The 17,539-nt window shown below is 44.6% G+C and overlaps 1 protein-coding gene across 14 annotated transcripts in view; it reads right to left on the reverse strand.

The window, feature by feature from the left end:
* The window catches only part of COBL (cordon-bleu WH2 repeat protein), a 187,648-nt gene that overhangs the window by 98,496 nt on the left and 71,613 nt on the right, over positions 1–17,539 (reverse strand). For 10 of the 14 annotated variants that reach the window (XM_078377595.1, XM_078377592.1, XM_078377593.1 and 7 more), the window contains one exon: positions 3,330–3,419. The exons of the other annotated variants lie outside the window; for them this stretch is intronic. In XM_078377595.1, the coding sequence (XP_078233721.1) occupies positions 3,330–3,419 (90 nt within the window). The remainder of the gene's footprint in view (positions 1–3,329; positions 3,420–17,539) is intronic. 14 annotated transcript variants of the gene reach the window in all.

Raw genomic sequence — 17,539 nt, forward strand, 5'->3', positions numbered from 1 at the left:
GCTACTGAGAAATTAAGTAAGAAGAATAACAATGGTCACTGCTGTTTATCAAGGTGACCTGCATGTTTGCGCGCGCACACACAAACACACACACACACACATATATTCCACAGGGTCTAGAGAAATTAAAATTCTTCTTCAGTGAAATCAATATTACAGGCATGGGTAACAGGCACAGAATCAACATGTTTCCTAATTGTGAACTTCAAACATATTTGTACAATTTTTTTCCTGTAGTCTCCAACAGTGGTCCCCAACCTTGGGCCTCCAGATGTTCTTGGACTACAACTTCCAGAAGCCTTCACCACCACCTCTGCTGGCCATGATTTCTGGGAGTTGAAGTCCAAGAACATCTGGAGGCCCAGGTTGGGAGTATACTCAGAAGACTGAATTTACAGTACTCCTGAATACCACAAGTTGCCCCTTACGTGCCATGCTCCATAAGCAAAAGAACATTTAGAGATTGACCTGGTGGTTATATCTTCAGGCCAAACTGATTTACTGTAGGTGCCAACTGGAGTAGTCATGCTTCAGTCTCACTGAAATCCATCGGACATAAATTAGTCATGATCATTAATTTGTTCTACTGATTTCAGTAAAGCATGTTAACTTATCTGAAGAAAGAGGCATCAAGTGGAAGCTTTTGTGTTTTATTCTGGCTTGCTTTAGACCAGGGGTCTCAAACTCTATTTATCTGGGGGCCGCTGGAGGCAGAGTCTGGGTGAGGCTGGGCTGCATCAGATTTTCCGCATCAGATGGAGCAAGAGCCCAGAGAAGCCACCCAGGAGTTTCCTTAGCCCAGCTGCAGCTCCGAGGAGGAGGAGGAAGCACCGCTGGGTGCTGAAGCGGCCACTGGTCGAGCTGGTGCTGGGGGTGCCGAGAAAGAGATCCAGAGAGCCACTTTCCTGGAAGAGGTGTTGGCGGCAGCTGCTGTTGGTGGCGCTGTTGGAGGCGCTCTTTGAGGACAGGCTGGGAGCAAGCTCCGCTCTCAGGCATCGCTCGGCGGTGCCTCAGGCGCTCGGGGAAAAGGGCTAGCAGTGCGCCTCACTCACTGGCTCTCCCCCAAGACAGTGCCTCTTGCACCCTCCATCCAGAACTGCAGCCTGCCAGCCGGCAGAATGCTCAGGGTTCAAGAGGCGTCGTCTTGGGAGAGAGCCGTCGAGTGAGGCTTTTTTTTTACTCTTTGACAGCAGAGGATGTGTGGGTGCTTTGGGGGGGCAGGCAAGGAAGGGGCCTCAAATTATTATCCAGCAGGCCGCAAATGGCCCCCGGGCCGCATGTTTGAGACCCCTGCTTTAGACCAAGTGCAGTATCCGCAGGAGATCGGTTTGGAGCCCCTCTGCAGATGCAGCAAAACACAGAAGTATCAAATGCTATACATTGCATAGTCTCTGGCTTCCTCTAATGACTAGTTCTGGTAAATACACCCTGGAAATACATATAAATAGGTATTTCTGGGTTTTTTTATTTAGTATTTTCAGCCAGTAGATAAGTGTATCTGTGGATAGTGATTCCACAGAGAGGGGGGGCCCACAGTACAGACAAAATCTGCATACCTGAGGGGATCTCCTTTTCAAATGCTGGAATATTCTGATTTCTTCATATATGGGCAGGCTCCAAAACAGAAGTAGGTAAGTTGTGGCCCTCCATGTTGTTGGTCTCCAGCACCTACCTGTCCTAGTCAAAATTGTTTATCTTTTAAATTCTAGTTGTGGCCCTTCATGTTGTTGGTCTCCAGCATCTACCTGTCCTAGTCAAAATTGTTTATCTTTTTAATTCTAGTATGATTTTGGATATTTTTTTTCTCCTTCTCTCTACTGCATTAGCCAACATGCTCAGCCAAACTAACATGGCTAAATTACTACAATATATCTTGAAATCCAAGTGATTTTGAATTTTAATCAGTCAAATGAAAGTTGGTGCCATACTGTCTTCCTGGACTGAAATCTCCCATTAATCTTATATACAGTCACATATTTTCATGTTAGACAGCCCTAAATTAGGTGAAGCACATTCCATCATTATATTAAAAAATGAAGTGGATTGAACACTGGAAGTAGATTCTATGCCTTGACTAAAATCTATTCACAGCTAGGTAATCCACAACTAGTCCCATTGAATGAATGGGGATTTGATGAGTCAGCATTCATTCATTTGACCACTTATAGCCAGTTCTATATCACAGGATCTCAGGGTGAGTTACAAAACTGTATAAAACAATTTAAAACCAAACAACAAAAAATTAAAATGCTGAAATATTAGAACCACAGCACTAAAACCTGTGCAGGCCACAATACTCAGCCCTCAAAGACTCTAATATGTATGTATGTGTTGATTGAGCACCAAAATGATGCTAATGTCAGCATATACATGCATGTAATGTGCCTGTTAAGAATGTGGTCGTTAACAGCTGCAATTTCTTGATATGTTTGAGCTTGAGTCAACATGGAAAGCTCCTAAAACAAAAGTTAAACTGAACAGTTGGTAACATTAAAGGGAAGAAGTGGGCTTTGATCTACAGAAGTTCATACTGAAAAAATCTGTTAGTTTTCTAAGGACCACTTTGCTCTTTTTTTCTTTTCCCCCTTTTATTTTGATAAAACGCTGAGACAAATTAATATGGCTCCTTCTTCCCCCCACCTTACCTGGTCCCCCTGTTTGTACCATAATCCCTCTCCCTATGAAAATTAATAAAAACAATGTTTAAAAAATAGTTCCTTCTTTTTTTAAAGTAAATTTTTCATGTATTTTTTAAACTTTGGGAATTGGTGTGATTTATTTTACTGAATGTACCTTGCATGATTTCATATATCTTTATAGTACAAAATTAACTCACTACCTTAGGTGTCTGAGTGCATTCTTCTTTTAAGTTACTAGAACGGAATACAACTTTTTTTCTTTTTCTGTCCTGTGGATTGCTTTGTTTTAATTTCTTTCATATCAGATATATTGTAGAAGGCAGTTCCACAACTAGAAGATTAAGGTATTTTTCCACTTCAAGGAATGATCCCGTAAATTACAAGAAAACAAGAATTCTTTTGTACTGCAGCACCACCTAGAGGTCAGGTTAGTACTTCAACAAAAAAACAAAACAAGCAAAAGAGGAGGTGGAAGAGGAGAAAAACATTGTGACACCTTAAAGACAAACTGCTATATTTTAATGTGAGCTTTCGTGGAGCAAGTCCATTTCCTCAAACCTAAGAGTGAGACTTGTTCCACAAAAATTCACATTAAAATATAGCAGTTAATTTTTAAGGTGTTGTTTTGTTTTGTTTCTTGTTGATATACTTGCACAGATTAACATGGCTACTACTCTGAAAATTACTTACTTCAAGACTCTGTTCACTTGCTGATGCAGCTTTTGAATGCCCTTCACTGCCACAATCCCCATCCATCCTTGTTGTCAAGTTCTCTTCTGTCTGGAAGATATAAAAGCATCTTATACAACCTTCTCCAAAGAAACTGCTCCCTTGCCAGCTATGAACAATGTGACAGGCCAGTTCACTGAAACACTGTGTGCTTGGAAGACTATCAACCAGACATACAATGACCATTTGTTTTGTAATCTGGAAAGTTACCCCAATATTATTGTTACTCAAGTTAACCTAAGAAAGACGGAGAAATCTATCATGTGCACAACGTAGAAAAAGAAATGTAACAAGATTTTTACATAGGCTAGTCAAAGGATGAGTGTATTTGACACTGGGAAATCTGTACACTAGGCTATACATACTAGGTTGTTCAGACTTGTAGATTTCATGGGGAGAAGTGACTGGTGTACCTATGATGAACATGTGTATCAAGGTATATAAGGTATATAATACATCAGCTGCTCCTGTGCGCTAGCACAACATAACATAATGTGACATCTCCTGGAAAAGTTAGATGTCATCCATGCGTTTGTTGCCTAAAGCAGTCGGCTGTGCTTAACTGGACAGGCATTCTTCTCTCTAATATGAAAAAGATCCAATGCCTACTTTTTCATCTCTCACATGCTTCTGTCATAACAGGAAAAAAAAACATTAAAAATAATTATAAAAAAGGACAGCAGCAACAACAAAGAGTCTTGTAGCACTTTAAAAAGTTTTACATGTTTGATGTGGCATGAGCTTCATGGATTTCAGTGCACCTCCATTAGCCTTTAGACTCTCCACCATGCATCAAAAGAAATGGTTGCAGTTCTCAAAAACCTATACCAGATGGAACTTGCTTTAAGGTGTCACAAAGCTCTCTGTTGTTTTTGCTGCAATAGACTACAGACTGAAACAGCTACCTGTGTGGAAACAAAAGCTTTGAGATTTTCTTTGCCAGAAGAGTTCTACTTACTTATCTATTTTCTCTGGCTTTTCTTAAATTTTTGGGTTGCATTTTAAGAAATGTCATGCTCGATCTAGCAAAATGCATAGCTAGCTAGTCCAGCATTCTGTTCACACAGTGGTCAACCAGTGTGCCTGTGAGGAGCCTTCAGAAGAACATGAACACAACTGCACCCTTCTACTCACACTCCTTGATAGCCTTATAATGCATGAATTTGTCTATTCTTTTCTACAGCTGCCCACAATGAGAGCCATTACAACATCCCGTAGTAGTGAATTCCACAGTTTAACAATATATAGTATGAAGAGCAAGGTCTTTTTCACTTATCTAAACTATCCCACCCTTTCCCTTCGGTGGATAACCCCAGGTTCTCTTATTATGAGGGAGAAATGCTTCACCCTCTCAACTTCTCAAGACCATAATTTCATATATGTCTAGCACATGGCCTCTACTCATTTTTTTCTAAGCTAAACAATCCTGCCTTTTCTCATAAGTGAGCTGTTCTAGCACTAGAATGTTTTGGTTGCCCTTTTCCAGCCACACAATATGCTTATTTCAGATGCAGTCAGAACAGCATTAACTAGTGTAGCACATTAAATTTTTAATAAAAGCAGTGTGCTATTGGCAGTATTTTACACTTTTACATCCACAGTGACCATAGAAATATGACACAGATGTGCTCTAAATTGCAGGGAGCATGAATTGCACAAACTTGCAAATTACTACTTGAAAAGGCAAGTTAGCAAGCTGTCCTCCTTCATTATGATCTCTGTGCATCATAGATATGGGATATGTGAACAGCAAGTCTATCTCTGGGCAGATAGGACAGAAAGCATTTCTGCATAAAGAAACATCAGTGACTAAAATACTGGGGTTCTGGCTTCAGGGAGGAGCAGCATTTGTGCTGGGCTCTATTCCCTATCATAGCATTTTATCTTGTAAACCTTTTTTAAAAGCTTTTATTGTTTCATGAAAAGAATATGTTGTATTGCAAAGCTTGCTACATTCAGTGAAATACAGGGCAGTCCTGTGGTCAATACAACATAAAATACAAATGCAAAAATAGACAATCCCATTGTAGATCACTAAAAAAATTGTACAGTACACACACTTTTGTGGATTAATTTAAAAAAAAAACCCACTTTATCACGTTTGTAACACTGTCAGAACTTTGTCCAAAAGCTCATAGCAAGATGAATTTTGCCAGGAAAGCTACTCTTAGACGTAAAGTCCAAAAGTTCTTGGCAATGTGGAGTTTGCCAGGTACATCTCTCTTAGATGTAAGTCAAGAAACAGTACAGTTTCTGTTTTATGGTTACAGCTGAGTCAGCTGTGGTTTGAGCAAAACCTCAGTTCTTCAAACAAAGAGGCACAGGCTATGTGCACACGCATCCCTCCACTTTTGGCCTTTCTTTGAAATGGACAAGTTTCTCCTTGGCCAGGGAGGGGTGTTGTAACACAGAAAACCTCACCCCTCCATCTGGGAATTGGAATGTTAATTGAGTAAATAGGGGTCAGATGAAAGTCAAAATAATATTATTACATAGTGGTTGCAGTCCTGCTCTGCAGATGTTGAGATTCCATGTGTATACTTGTTGGTATTTGTGTCTCTCTGTGTGTGTGTGTGTGTGTGTGTGTGTGTGTGTGTGTGTGTGTGTGTGTGTGTGTGTGTGTGTGTGTGTGTGTGTGTGTGTGTGTGTGTGTAGATATCCTCGTAATTCCAATGAAATGAAGGGTTCCCATGTGGTCAATACAAAATAGAATACAAACGCAAAATTGGTGATACCCTCTTTTGTCCTCCAAAAATTATCACAAAACACAAGATCTTTTCCTTTGGAAGACATCATAACAATTTAGACATACTTGACAGCTAGCGATATTGAAAGACAATGCTAGAAGTACATAGGTTTTCCAACCGACTGCATTGAGACATCAGCTCTATCTATCAGCTGGCATGGAAGCAGTCATACAATCAGACATAAACATTTAAGAAGCTATTAATACCACATCTGCACCTGGATGCTTGAACAAAAATCGCAGCTGTCCTCAGGAACTATAGGTCAGTACTCTAGAGAGCAAGAAATTCATGAGATAATGGTTTATGGTGTTTCAACTGCTGTAAGCAAAGATGGTAATAAAGTAAAAACCTATATGTTGGGTGCTTTAACACAGTGGTTCCCCAACCTTTGGCCTCCAGATGTTCTTGGACTTCCAACTCCCAGAAATCCTGGCCAGCAGAGGTGGTGGTGAAAGCTTCTGGGAGTTGTAGTCCAAGAACATCTGGAGGCCCAAGGTTGGGGACCACCGCTTCAACAGACTGCAGAACATATGGGATCATCTGCAGGTGGGGTGGTAAGTTTATCTTGGAATGGAAGATATTTAGCTGTCATAATCAGCAGTTCAAAATGAGGATGACACCAGGTCTGCCAATCAGGAGAACTAGTTAGAATAATCAGATTTATGGTCTGAATGAAGATGATGTGTGAAAACAGAATGGAACTGACATGGTTAGATCACAGTAGGATAAACCAGTGGTAAGCCTGCTGGAATATGAGAAATGGATATGACAGGAAACCAGACAGATGCTGAGAAACACAAAGATGGAAGAAGAGCAGATGATAATTGTTACATACAGCACTGATGTTACCTGTCTGTCATGGGTTTGGAGGGAAAGTTCCATCCTATGGGGAGTGGAAGGCGGGACATCAGGAGGAGGGGCTGTACTGTATATATATGTGGAGCGTGTGTGGAGAAGTTCAGACGCTGGGATGTGAAGAAGCAGCAGCTGGGAAGAAGAAGCTGGTGTGGGAGTCTGTGTGTCAGACAGGGTACTACTGTGTGTCAGAGTACCAACCTGATAGGTTCAGGTGTCTGTTGGTTAGCCAGAACTGATAGGTTCAGGGTCTGTGCTTCAAGTTAAGGGTTCTGTGTGAACCAAACTGTATGCATGTATGAATGAGAATAAGCCACGTTACTTTATCTTATTCACCTGATCGTTTTATTTTCCCTGTGTGTTGTTTTAAATAAACCTTATTCTTTTATTTGTTGAAAATCCATCCCTGGTCTGTGTGACTTCTTATAGGGAATGGTTGGTGGCAGCTTAGTTAACGTGTGGCAGATCCCAGTAGGTCTGGGTTTGTCACATTGATTGGTGTCCAGCGTGTGGGATACGACTGGTCCAGTTGGCCAGTGGTCCAGCAAAGCCTTGGCACGTGTGCCCAGAGCAAGGGGGGTCTAGTCAGGGACAATCTGAGGCGCGTAGGTAATCTTCTAGGTGTACCTCAGGGGGAGGTGCGCTAGTGGAAGAACGTGCCAACTGGGGAGACTAGATTAGGGTGCTCTGAGGCAGCCTGGTTTTGGCGGGAAAAAAGCTGAGGCAAAACTGTAAAGTAGAAGTGATTTAGCCTGCCTGCTGAGAGGCCCAGCAGAGGGGGGGTAGACTCTAACTCGCTACAGTTGCAAGTAGTGCTGAAGGACAGCAGCAATCTATAGGGAAAGCTGGTTCTGAGGCAAAAGAAAAAAAAAGTGGTCGTTTTATTTTGAGGCTTGACTTTTAAAGCAGCCTGTTCTGAGGGGGGATTATGCCCTTGACTCGAAGCCAGATGGCAGAAATGGGTGAAGTGAAAGACCCCCAGGTAGACCAAGGTTCTGAGGATGAATTTGGCTCAGTGCAGGGTGACAGCACAGGAGAGCAGAACCCAGAACTCAGAAAATTGCTCCTAGCCCAACAGCATGAACTGAGGATGAGGGAAATAGAAAGGGAAGAGAAACAAAGGCAATTGGAAAAAGAAGAAAGATTAGAGAGAGAGAGAATGGAAAGAGAAGAAAGATTGGAGAGAGAGAAAATGGCGTTTGAGTTGAGAAAATTGGAACTGATGAATCAGAACAATAATAACAATAGGGATTCTGAGGGAGGCCAATTGTCTAAAGCTGACCTGAAGAAATTCCCTGTGTACCACAAGGGAGATTGTCCTGAGGTGTTCTTTTCCCTAGTGGAAAGAGCGTTTGTGGACTTCTCAGTGAGGGAAACTGAGAAGATGACCATCATGCGATCTTTAATCAGTGGTAGCCTGGCTGAGGTCTATGCCGAGATGCCTGAGGAACTGATGAAAGATTTTGCAGAGTTTAAAAAACTGGTGTTTGCAAGACATGGGATAAATGCAGAACAGCTGAGGCAAAGATTCAGGTCCCTCACAAAGAAACCAGAGCAGACTTTTACCCAAGTGGGGGCTCAATTGGTGAGGCTGCTTGAGAAATGGCTATCTCAGGAGGGGACAGAGACCTTTCAGCAACTTAAAGATTTGATAGCGCTGGAACAGTTCTATTCAGTCCTGCATGGGGAACTGAAATTCCAGGTGAGGGAAAGGAAACCAAAATCTGTGGCAGAAGCCGCCGAGATTGCAGATTTTATTTCCCAAATAAGAAAGCCCTTGGGTGAGGGGAAAGCGATGGGGAAACCTAAAGAAACCTACAGCAAGTACTCTCAGGGACCAGGGAAAAGCCAGCAAGGGGGAGGGGCCCATGGTGAAGGGAAGCCCTCAGACATGAAACCAAGACCTCAGATTTTGGAGGGAAAACCAAAACAAGATGAGAAAGACTCAAAATACACCAGAAAATGTTATTTCTGTCAGGGAAAGGGCCATCTAATCTCAGAGTGTGAGAAATTAAAGCAGCTAAAAGGAATGGTGCCTCAGGATTCGAGTGGAACCAAGCCAAAAGCTGTGTTCTGTGTCCAGAAAGAGCAAGGCTCATTGTCACTGAGGGAGCCTGTTGCCATGGCTACTCAATCTGGAACAGCTACATCTGCTGATCAGGCTGAGGAAAATGGTCCTCTTGTAGAGGTCAGGCGCTGCCTGTTGGTGAGAACAGATTCTCAGTTGTTTGAGACAGCAGGGGTGGACGTAGAAATACTTGACCATCAGTATCGGGGGCTGCGGGACACTTGTTCCCAGGTGACCCTGTGCCATCCAGATATTATTCCTAGGGAGTATGTAATCCCAAATGAGAGCATGAAGGTGGCAGGGATTGAGGGGCAGGTAATCTCACTGCCAGTCGCGGAGGTACCTGTGAACTTTCAAGGCTGGAGGGGAGTTTGGCGGCTAGCGATTTCATCGACTCTGCCAGCAGCCGTGCTCGTGGGAAATGACCTGGCTGAACATGTGAAACGGGTGCTAGTGATTACACGCTCACAAGCCACCACGGGGACAGTTCAGGGGGGTAATGATGAGCCAGAGACGGAAGCAGGTGGGGGGAGTTCAGAAGCTGTGGTGGAAACCTTAACCACAGACAGCAGATTTGGACAAGAGCAAAAGGCAGACGCCACTCTCCAGAAGTGTTTTGAACAGGTGACTGACGCCCAGCTAACACCTGAAACCCCAGTGAGATTTCTGGAGAAAAAGGGGATTTTGTATAGAGAGACCCTGAGGAATATCTCAAAAGGGGGAGATGGGATCAGGAGTCAGCTAGTGGTACCTGAAAAGTATCGCCCCATGATCTTACAAAGGGGGCACTCTGACATGTTTGCTGCACACTTAGGGGTGAACAAAACACAGCAGAGAATCACACAGAATTTTTACTGGCCTGACATAGGGAAGCAGATCAGGGAGTTCTGTAAACAATGTGATGTGTGTCAAAGGCAGGGGAATAGCCGCGACAGGACCAAAGCAAAGTTGTGCCCTTTGCCTGTGATTGACACTCCGTTCAAATGCATAGGGGTGGATATTGTGGGACCTTTGCCCAAGGCCACAAAGAGGGGGAACAGGTTCATTCTCACCATTGTGGACCATGCCACGAGGTACCCTGAAGCCATACCCTTGACTAACATTGAAACTAACACAGTGGCAGATGCCTTGGTGGGGTATATGTCCAGGATGGGATTTGCCTCAGAAATAATCACAGATTTGGGCGCATCGTTCACATCAAAGCTCATGAAACGCTTATGGCAAATCTGTGGAATTAAGCACAAGGAAACCACTGCCTATCATCCTGAAAGTAATGGGTTAACTGAGAAGTTCAATGGGACTCTAATGCGCATGATTAGGGCTTACTTGGCAGAGAATCCAAACAATTGGGACCAGAAGCTGCAATCCCTTTTGTTTGCTTATCGATCAGTGCCACAAGCCAGTACCGGGTTCAGTCCATTTGAACTTTTATTTGGGAGAAGGGTGAAAGGGCCCCTTGATTTGATCAAACAAAATTGGGAGCAGATCACCCAGGATGACCCACAAGACGTTGTGACATACATAGACACCTTGATGAATGACCTAAAGAGAAATCTGGAGCTGGCAGCAGAAAACCTGCAAGCTCAGAAGGTCAGACAGAAAACATGGTATGACCACAAAGCTAGAGAGAGGCACTTTGACCCAGGGGAGGAAGTGCTTTGGCTTAGGCCCTGCAGAGAGAATAAACTGCAGCTCAAATGGGCAGGACCATATAGGGTCATTTCCAAGATATCAGACCTGAACTACCTTATAGAGCAGGAGGAGAACCAAGCAAGGAGGGTGGTTCATGTGAATGCCCTAAAACCCTACTACAGAGGGGAACAGAGGGTTTTATTTGCGATAAAAGCAGCTGAGAGTGAGGAAGCTGAATTACCCTTCTGGGAGGGTAGAGGGGAAGTAAAATACAACCCAGAGGAGGTAAAGATCAGTCCTGCACTCACCCAAGACCAGCAGCAAGAACTAAAAATGCTGCTTAGTAAATATCAACAGGTGTTTTCCAACAAGCCGGGGATAGTGAAGGGAGTGATGCATCGGATCCACACAGGGGATGCACCCCCGCAGGCAGTATCCCCATACCGAGTAACGGGACCCTATAGGGACAAGGTGCGGAAGGAGCTGGACGAGATGCTTAGGGAGAACATAATCGTCCCCTCTTCTAGTCCTTGGTCCTCTCCGATAGTCCTTGTGGACAAGCCTGATGGGAGCATTAGGTTTTGTGTCGATTACAGGAAATTAAACCGTGTAACCACTCCTGATGCCTACCCAATGCCCAGGCTAGACAACCTGATTGAAACCATAGGGGGTTGTCGGTTCATCTCATCATTGGACCTGGTAAAGGGATATTGGCAATTAAGAATTGATCCCAGGGATCAAGAAAAGACTGCCTTTTGCAGCCCTTTTGGTCTCTATGAGTTTCGAGTCCTGAGCTTTGGTCTCAGAAATGCACCAGCCACATTCCAAAGGCTGATGGACCAGACCTTGGCAGGGCTCAGTGACTTTACAGTGGCCTACATTGATGACATAGGGATCTTCAGTAATACCTGGGAAGATCACCTGAAACACCTGGAGTTAGTGCTGCAGAGGTTAAGTGCAGCAGGGCTAACAGTAAAGGCCAGCAAGTGTCAGCTGGGTAGCCCAGAAATAAAATACTTGGGTCACATGGTAGGGGGAGGAGTGATAAAACCCCTGGAGGCCAAAATAGAAGCTGTTCGTGATTGGCCCAGACCCAACACCAAGAAAAAAGTCAAATCATTTCTTGGGTTGGTGGGCTACTACAGAAAGTTCATCCCGAGGTTTAGCGAGATTGCGGCTCCGCTGACCGATCTGACGAGGAAGAAGGCTGATGACCGCATCCCGTGGACCAGCGACTGTGAGGCGGCGTTCCAGAGGTTGAAGGAGGCGCTCGTCCAGTATCCAGTGCTGCGTGCTCCAGACTTCGACCGGGAGTTCATCATCTACACCGATGCGTCTAACAGCGGGGTAGGAGCAGTTCTGTGCCAGGAGGATGAGAATGGTGACCAGCATCCAGTGTCCTACCTGAGTAGGAAACTTCAAAAAGGTGAGAGACATTTGGCAACCGTGGAGAAGGTGTGTTTGGCCATAGTCTACCCGATCCAGAAGGCCAAGCCTTACATCTGGGGAAGACATTTTGTTCTGTGCACTGACCATTCACCACTGCAATGGTTAAAGACAATGAAAACCCACAATAGCAAACTTATGAGGTGGGCTTTAAACCTACAGGACTATGACTTTGAAGTGAAGGTGGTCAGAGGGTCAGTGAACTGTGTTGCTGACGCCTTGTCAAGAAGACCTGAAGAATGAAGACAGCGAAAGAAACATGGACTATGTATATATATTGATGACAAAAAGTTAAATGTACCTGTTTTTTGAATTTGGTTTGTATGAATAAAGGTAAATTGATGTAATGTATATGGTAAATGTTTAAATGCCTAATTGCTATGGTTAACTTAGAATGTAAGTATAAGTAAGTATGATATGGTATGTATAACTGTTGTTGTGTGTTTTATCCAGGTTGTTTTTTTGGGAAAAAGCACCTTAGCTTTCCCCCTACAAAACAACTTATAAAGAGGGGAGGTGTTACATACAGCACTGATGTTACCTGTCTGTCATGGGTTTGGAGGGAAAGTTCCATCCTATGGGGAGTGGAAGGCGGGACATCAGGAGGAGGGGCTGTACTGTATATATATGTGGAGCGTGTGTGGAGAAGTTCAGACGCTGGGATGTGAAGAAGCAGCAGCTGGGAAGAAGAAGCTGGTGTGGGAGTCTGTGTGTCAGACAGGGTACTACTGTGTGTCAGAGTACCAACCTGATAGGTTCAGGTGTCTGTTGGTTAGCCAGAACTGATAGGTTCAGGGTCTGTGCTTCAAGTTAAGGGTTCTGTGTGAACCAAACTGTATGCATGTATGAATGAGAATAAGCCACGTTACTTTATCTTATTCACCTGATCGTTTTATTTTCCCTGTGTGTTGTTTTAAATAAACCTTATTCTTTTATTTGTTGAAAATCCATCCCTGGTCTGTGTGACTTCTTATAGGGAATGGTTGGTGGCAGCTTAGTTAACGTGTGGCAGATCCCAGTAGGTCTTGAATGAAGATGATGTGTGAAAACAGAATGGAACTGACATGGTTAGATCACAGTAGGATAAACCAGTGGTAAGCCTGCTGGAATATGAGAAATGGATATGACAGGAAACCAGACAGATGCTGAGAAACACAAAGATGGAAGAAGAGCAGATGATAATATTACTGCAGATGCCGGCATTAGGGCTTGAAGCACTGGTTATAACAGTGTGATTGTTGCACCAAAGTAATTGGGGGGGCTACTGAGAAAGTGAGTGAGGGATTGTATGTTTTTGATACTGATACAGTGGTGCCCCCCATAGCGACATTAATCCGTTCTGGATTAATTGTTGCTATGCAGAAACATCGCTAAACGGAACGGAAAAAGCCATACGAACACATTAAACTTTGTTTAATGCATTCCTATGGCTCCCAAACTCACAGGTCAGCGAAGTTCCTCCATAGCGCCTCCATTTTTGCACCCTTGGCAAGCGAGGGCAGGGCGCGAAAACACTTGCAGTGGCCATTTTGGGCACCCGGCGACCATTTTGGAACCGCCAATCAGCTGTTTAAAAAAACATTGCAATGCGGAGATCGGTAAGCGAAACGCTTACTGATCATCACAATGTGATGTTTTGCCTATTCAGAACATCGCAATGCGATCGCATTAGCAATCTAAAAAAATAGATCACTATGTGGATTCGTCGTTAAATGGTGAGCTCGTTAAGCGAGGCACTACTGTACAAAGAAATGTCAGTAGCAAAGCTGGATTAGTTTTAGTAAAGGAATTACAGGTGGAAACAGAATTGAAGGCACCATAAACATAGTATGTATAATCTGGAATAGATGGACTATGATCACAAAAGTGTAGAACTTGTCAATAGATGCAGTTTCTCTGTAAGGTATTATGTCATGCGGTTAAGACATGAACATAGTGAAACCACCAAAATAATTTTGGAGTGAAACAAAGTACAATAACTGTGGTTTGGGGCAAGGACCAGGCATGAAGATAGTATTGTAAGTGGACCTGATGCAGGAAACAAGAAGTTTGTGAAAGATCTCCAGTGAAAACCAAAGACAATGGGCTAAATAAATAAGTATAAAGTTGTTCATATATCTTCCAACAAGAGATGGGAATGAATAAAAAAACCGAATTGTGATATTTGTTGAAAATCTCTGATTCATCACTTTGTATTCAATAAGGGGAGCCTGACAAATACTAAGTGACAGATTTTGACCAATTTTTGATTTGTCTATCCCTTTTTGGGCCTCCTGTGCCATTTGCAGCCTGCTGCTGCCAATCAGAAGCTCTAGGCAACCCTGGGAGGGACCTAGAGAGTCCTGGATTGGCAGGGTTGGCAGCCAAATGCACTACAGAAAAGGCTGTGAGGGAACTCTTTTTCCAGAGGCTTCATAAGCATTTTCCCTGCAGCCATTTCCCACTTCTGCTCTGAGTTCTGCTCTGGGTAGCTGAGCTACAGTGCTATCTGTGTGCTTTAGGCAGCCAGCAGTTTTTCAGAGTGGCATCAAAGCATTTAAATTACATTTAAACTTATTTTCATCATTATTTCATTCATTATTTGAAATAGAGGAAATTTGGGGAGAGCTTTCTTTAGCTGGGAAGTAGGGCTGGCTGTGGTACATTTTATTTCAGAAGCTAGTTATTTTTTGAGGTTTAGGGTGAAGGTTAGGATGGGTGATCTCTTGGGTGTATGTGTGTGTCTATATTTTGCCCTCCCCTCCCCCTTAAATTCCAGAGGCGTTTGTCTCTCTGTGTGGTGGCGGTTACTAGCTGGTTGTTTGTTTGCTGGTGCCTGTGTGCTCCAGTTAGTACTACTGTGTGCTCAAAAAGCACATATTTAATTTTAAATACTTTATTTCTTTATTATTTTCATTAGTGAGCCACTGAGGAGGGCTTTTTTTAAAAAAAACTGGTGCATTTTAGTTGAAGAATTAGTTATTTTTTAGGTGTGTGTTCGTGCAGAGAGTGAGTGATCTTTTGGGGTGGATGGGTGTAGGTGGGTGTATGTATTTTACACACACACCCATTTCAAAGGTGTTTGTGTGTGGTGGGAACTGGTTGTCTATTTAGTTATTTAGAGGTATTAGTTTTCATGCTCCTTCCTCCCATTACTCTTCAATATTAACAGCAAGAACAACAACACCTTCAACCCACACCCACCATCCTGTTTCTCTTTTTAAAGAACTAAAATTTATTATGATACCCTCTCCTATATTATACCATTTACTTTTTCCTTTCCTCCCCTTTATTTGAAGTGTGGTTTAGGAGGCAGCAAGATACATATTGAGCAGGTAGATATGAAGGGCAGTTGGATCTAAGGAGGAAAAGGCACCATTCCTCCTCCACAGGCTTTGCAGGCGGGCGTGGAAACAGAGGAGGTGGCCACTCGTCTTGTCGCTGAGATGATTGCCCTGCTTGGGCTTCCACTGTCCCCGACCTTCTTTTGGTTGCTGCATTTTTTCACCACATGGTACACCCCCCCCCTCATGGAAAACCATCTAGAGTCCTGCTCTTACTCTATGACTCTGGGCAGGAGGTGGCCCATAACCAGTTTTAATGGGCACAGGAGCAGAAGCTGCACTTCTTGTTTGACCTGTGGAGTACCTCTCACTCACAGCCCACTGGTGGCAGCCGGAGGACCGGCAAGGCATTGGCAACAGGGCTGCAGGGGGAGACCCTTGTCCCGCCACCAGGCTACAGGTCCGTTCTGCTGCAGGGGTGGCACATGGAGGCTTAGGCAACAGGGAGGAACATCGCCAATGAGTTCCTGGCAGCACTGCAGCAGTGGCCACTTGAGGGTGAGGTCATCCATGGATGCTTGGCACAACATGTTGGTGACACTGAATGTGGTGGGCTTCGAGGGCACAGTGTGCATGGTGTATAAGTTACACCTTGTGCATGATGCCATTGGCCTGGGGAGCCACATCAAGCTCAAGTGAGATGCAGGCACCTGAGAGATGCAGAAACTCCTGGAGCAATTATGCCAACTTGTGGGCCATTTCTCACACAGCCTGAAAGCTGCCTGCCAGCTGAATGAGAAGCAGGAGGAGTTGGGGCAGGAAACACATGTTCTCCAGATGGACCTGCCAACCAGGTGGAAATCCACCAACACCATGGTGTCCCACCTGGTTGTGCAGAAGACTGTTTTGGAGGATATTATGCCCTCCACAGCCATTCTGCCTGAGGAAAGAGAGGTGGGCATCAGTGCCACAGACTGGTTGGCAGTCTCCCAGTTGGTGGAGGTGCTCAAGCCCTTCGAAGAGACCACTGATGTCCTGTGTGGTCATACAGCCAGTCTGGGGCAGGTCATCCCCTGAATCATGCCATTGACTGGTCCCTGGAGTTTGGTATGGTGCAAAACCTTCCCTCCTTCCATGGACCAGGACCTTGGTGAAGAGATTGCAGGCAGGCGTGTGAAAGTGACTCCATCCTGTCTGCAGGGACAGAGCTTGTCACATGGCCTGCCTGTGTGATCCTCCCATCAAGGGCAGCATGCACTGCAGAGTTCGAGGAGCGGAGAATGGAGCTTTCCACTGAGGTCTGAAGGGTACTGGTAACCTGACATGTGCATGGGGAGGTGGGGATGCCAAGGCACAAGTCAGACGAGGGGAAAGATGGTTCGCAGGAGCCACAAGCAATGACCTCTGCTGGCAAGGGCCCTAGCCCCCATTATTGAAGTTCAGTGGTGAGCGAGGTGGTTGTCACAGGGGGCAGACAAATGGAGGATGAGGACCCAAGCAGGGTCCATGGTGCTGGAGTACCTGGCAGAACCCCCCTTCCCAGCCCCCCTGATCAGATCCTGTCCAATTTTGGACTTGGAAAATACAGTAGTCATAAGGCCAGAGCTGTCCATGGTGGTCATGAACCTCCTTTCCATTCCCCTCACAAGTGTCCGGAGAGATCATGTCTTCTCCCATCTCAGAGAAGTGCTCTAATCCCACCACTCCCATTTGGATCCTGTAATTGTGGAGAAACTGTCCTTCATCAAGGTGAACCTTCCCTTGTTGAATTTCCCCTTATTAAACACAAAAAGGTAGGGTTTCAATGACAGTAGCTCTGCCTCCACACCACTGCCTGTCTGTCTGCCCGCTGGAGTCCCCCAGGTCCACCACATCATCTGCCTGCCTCTTTCTGTCCCACTCAGAGCAGAAACTGAACTCAATGCCACCAATGGAAGAAAGAAGCCTGTCTGCCTCAATGTCCCACCCCGCCAATCCAGCAGAATCACACCAGTACTTTGGTTGCCTGATTCCCACTCTCTCCCACATCCTAGTTCCATGTGGCTCATTTCTGCCTCTGTGCCACCAGGGAAAGAAATAAACCTGTCCCACCCCACTAATTCAGGGGGAAGAAGAAGAAACCTGCCCACCAGCCAGTCACCAACCCCCAAACATCCCCAA

Source organism: Pogona vitticeps, chromosome 6 (assembly GCF_051106095.1).
Source record: "Pogona vitticeps strain Pit_001003342236 chromosome 6, PviZW2.1, whole genome shotgun sequence".
NCBI lineage: Eukaryota > Metazoa > Chordata > Lepidosauria > Squamata > Agamidae > Pogona > Pogona vitticeps.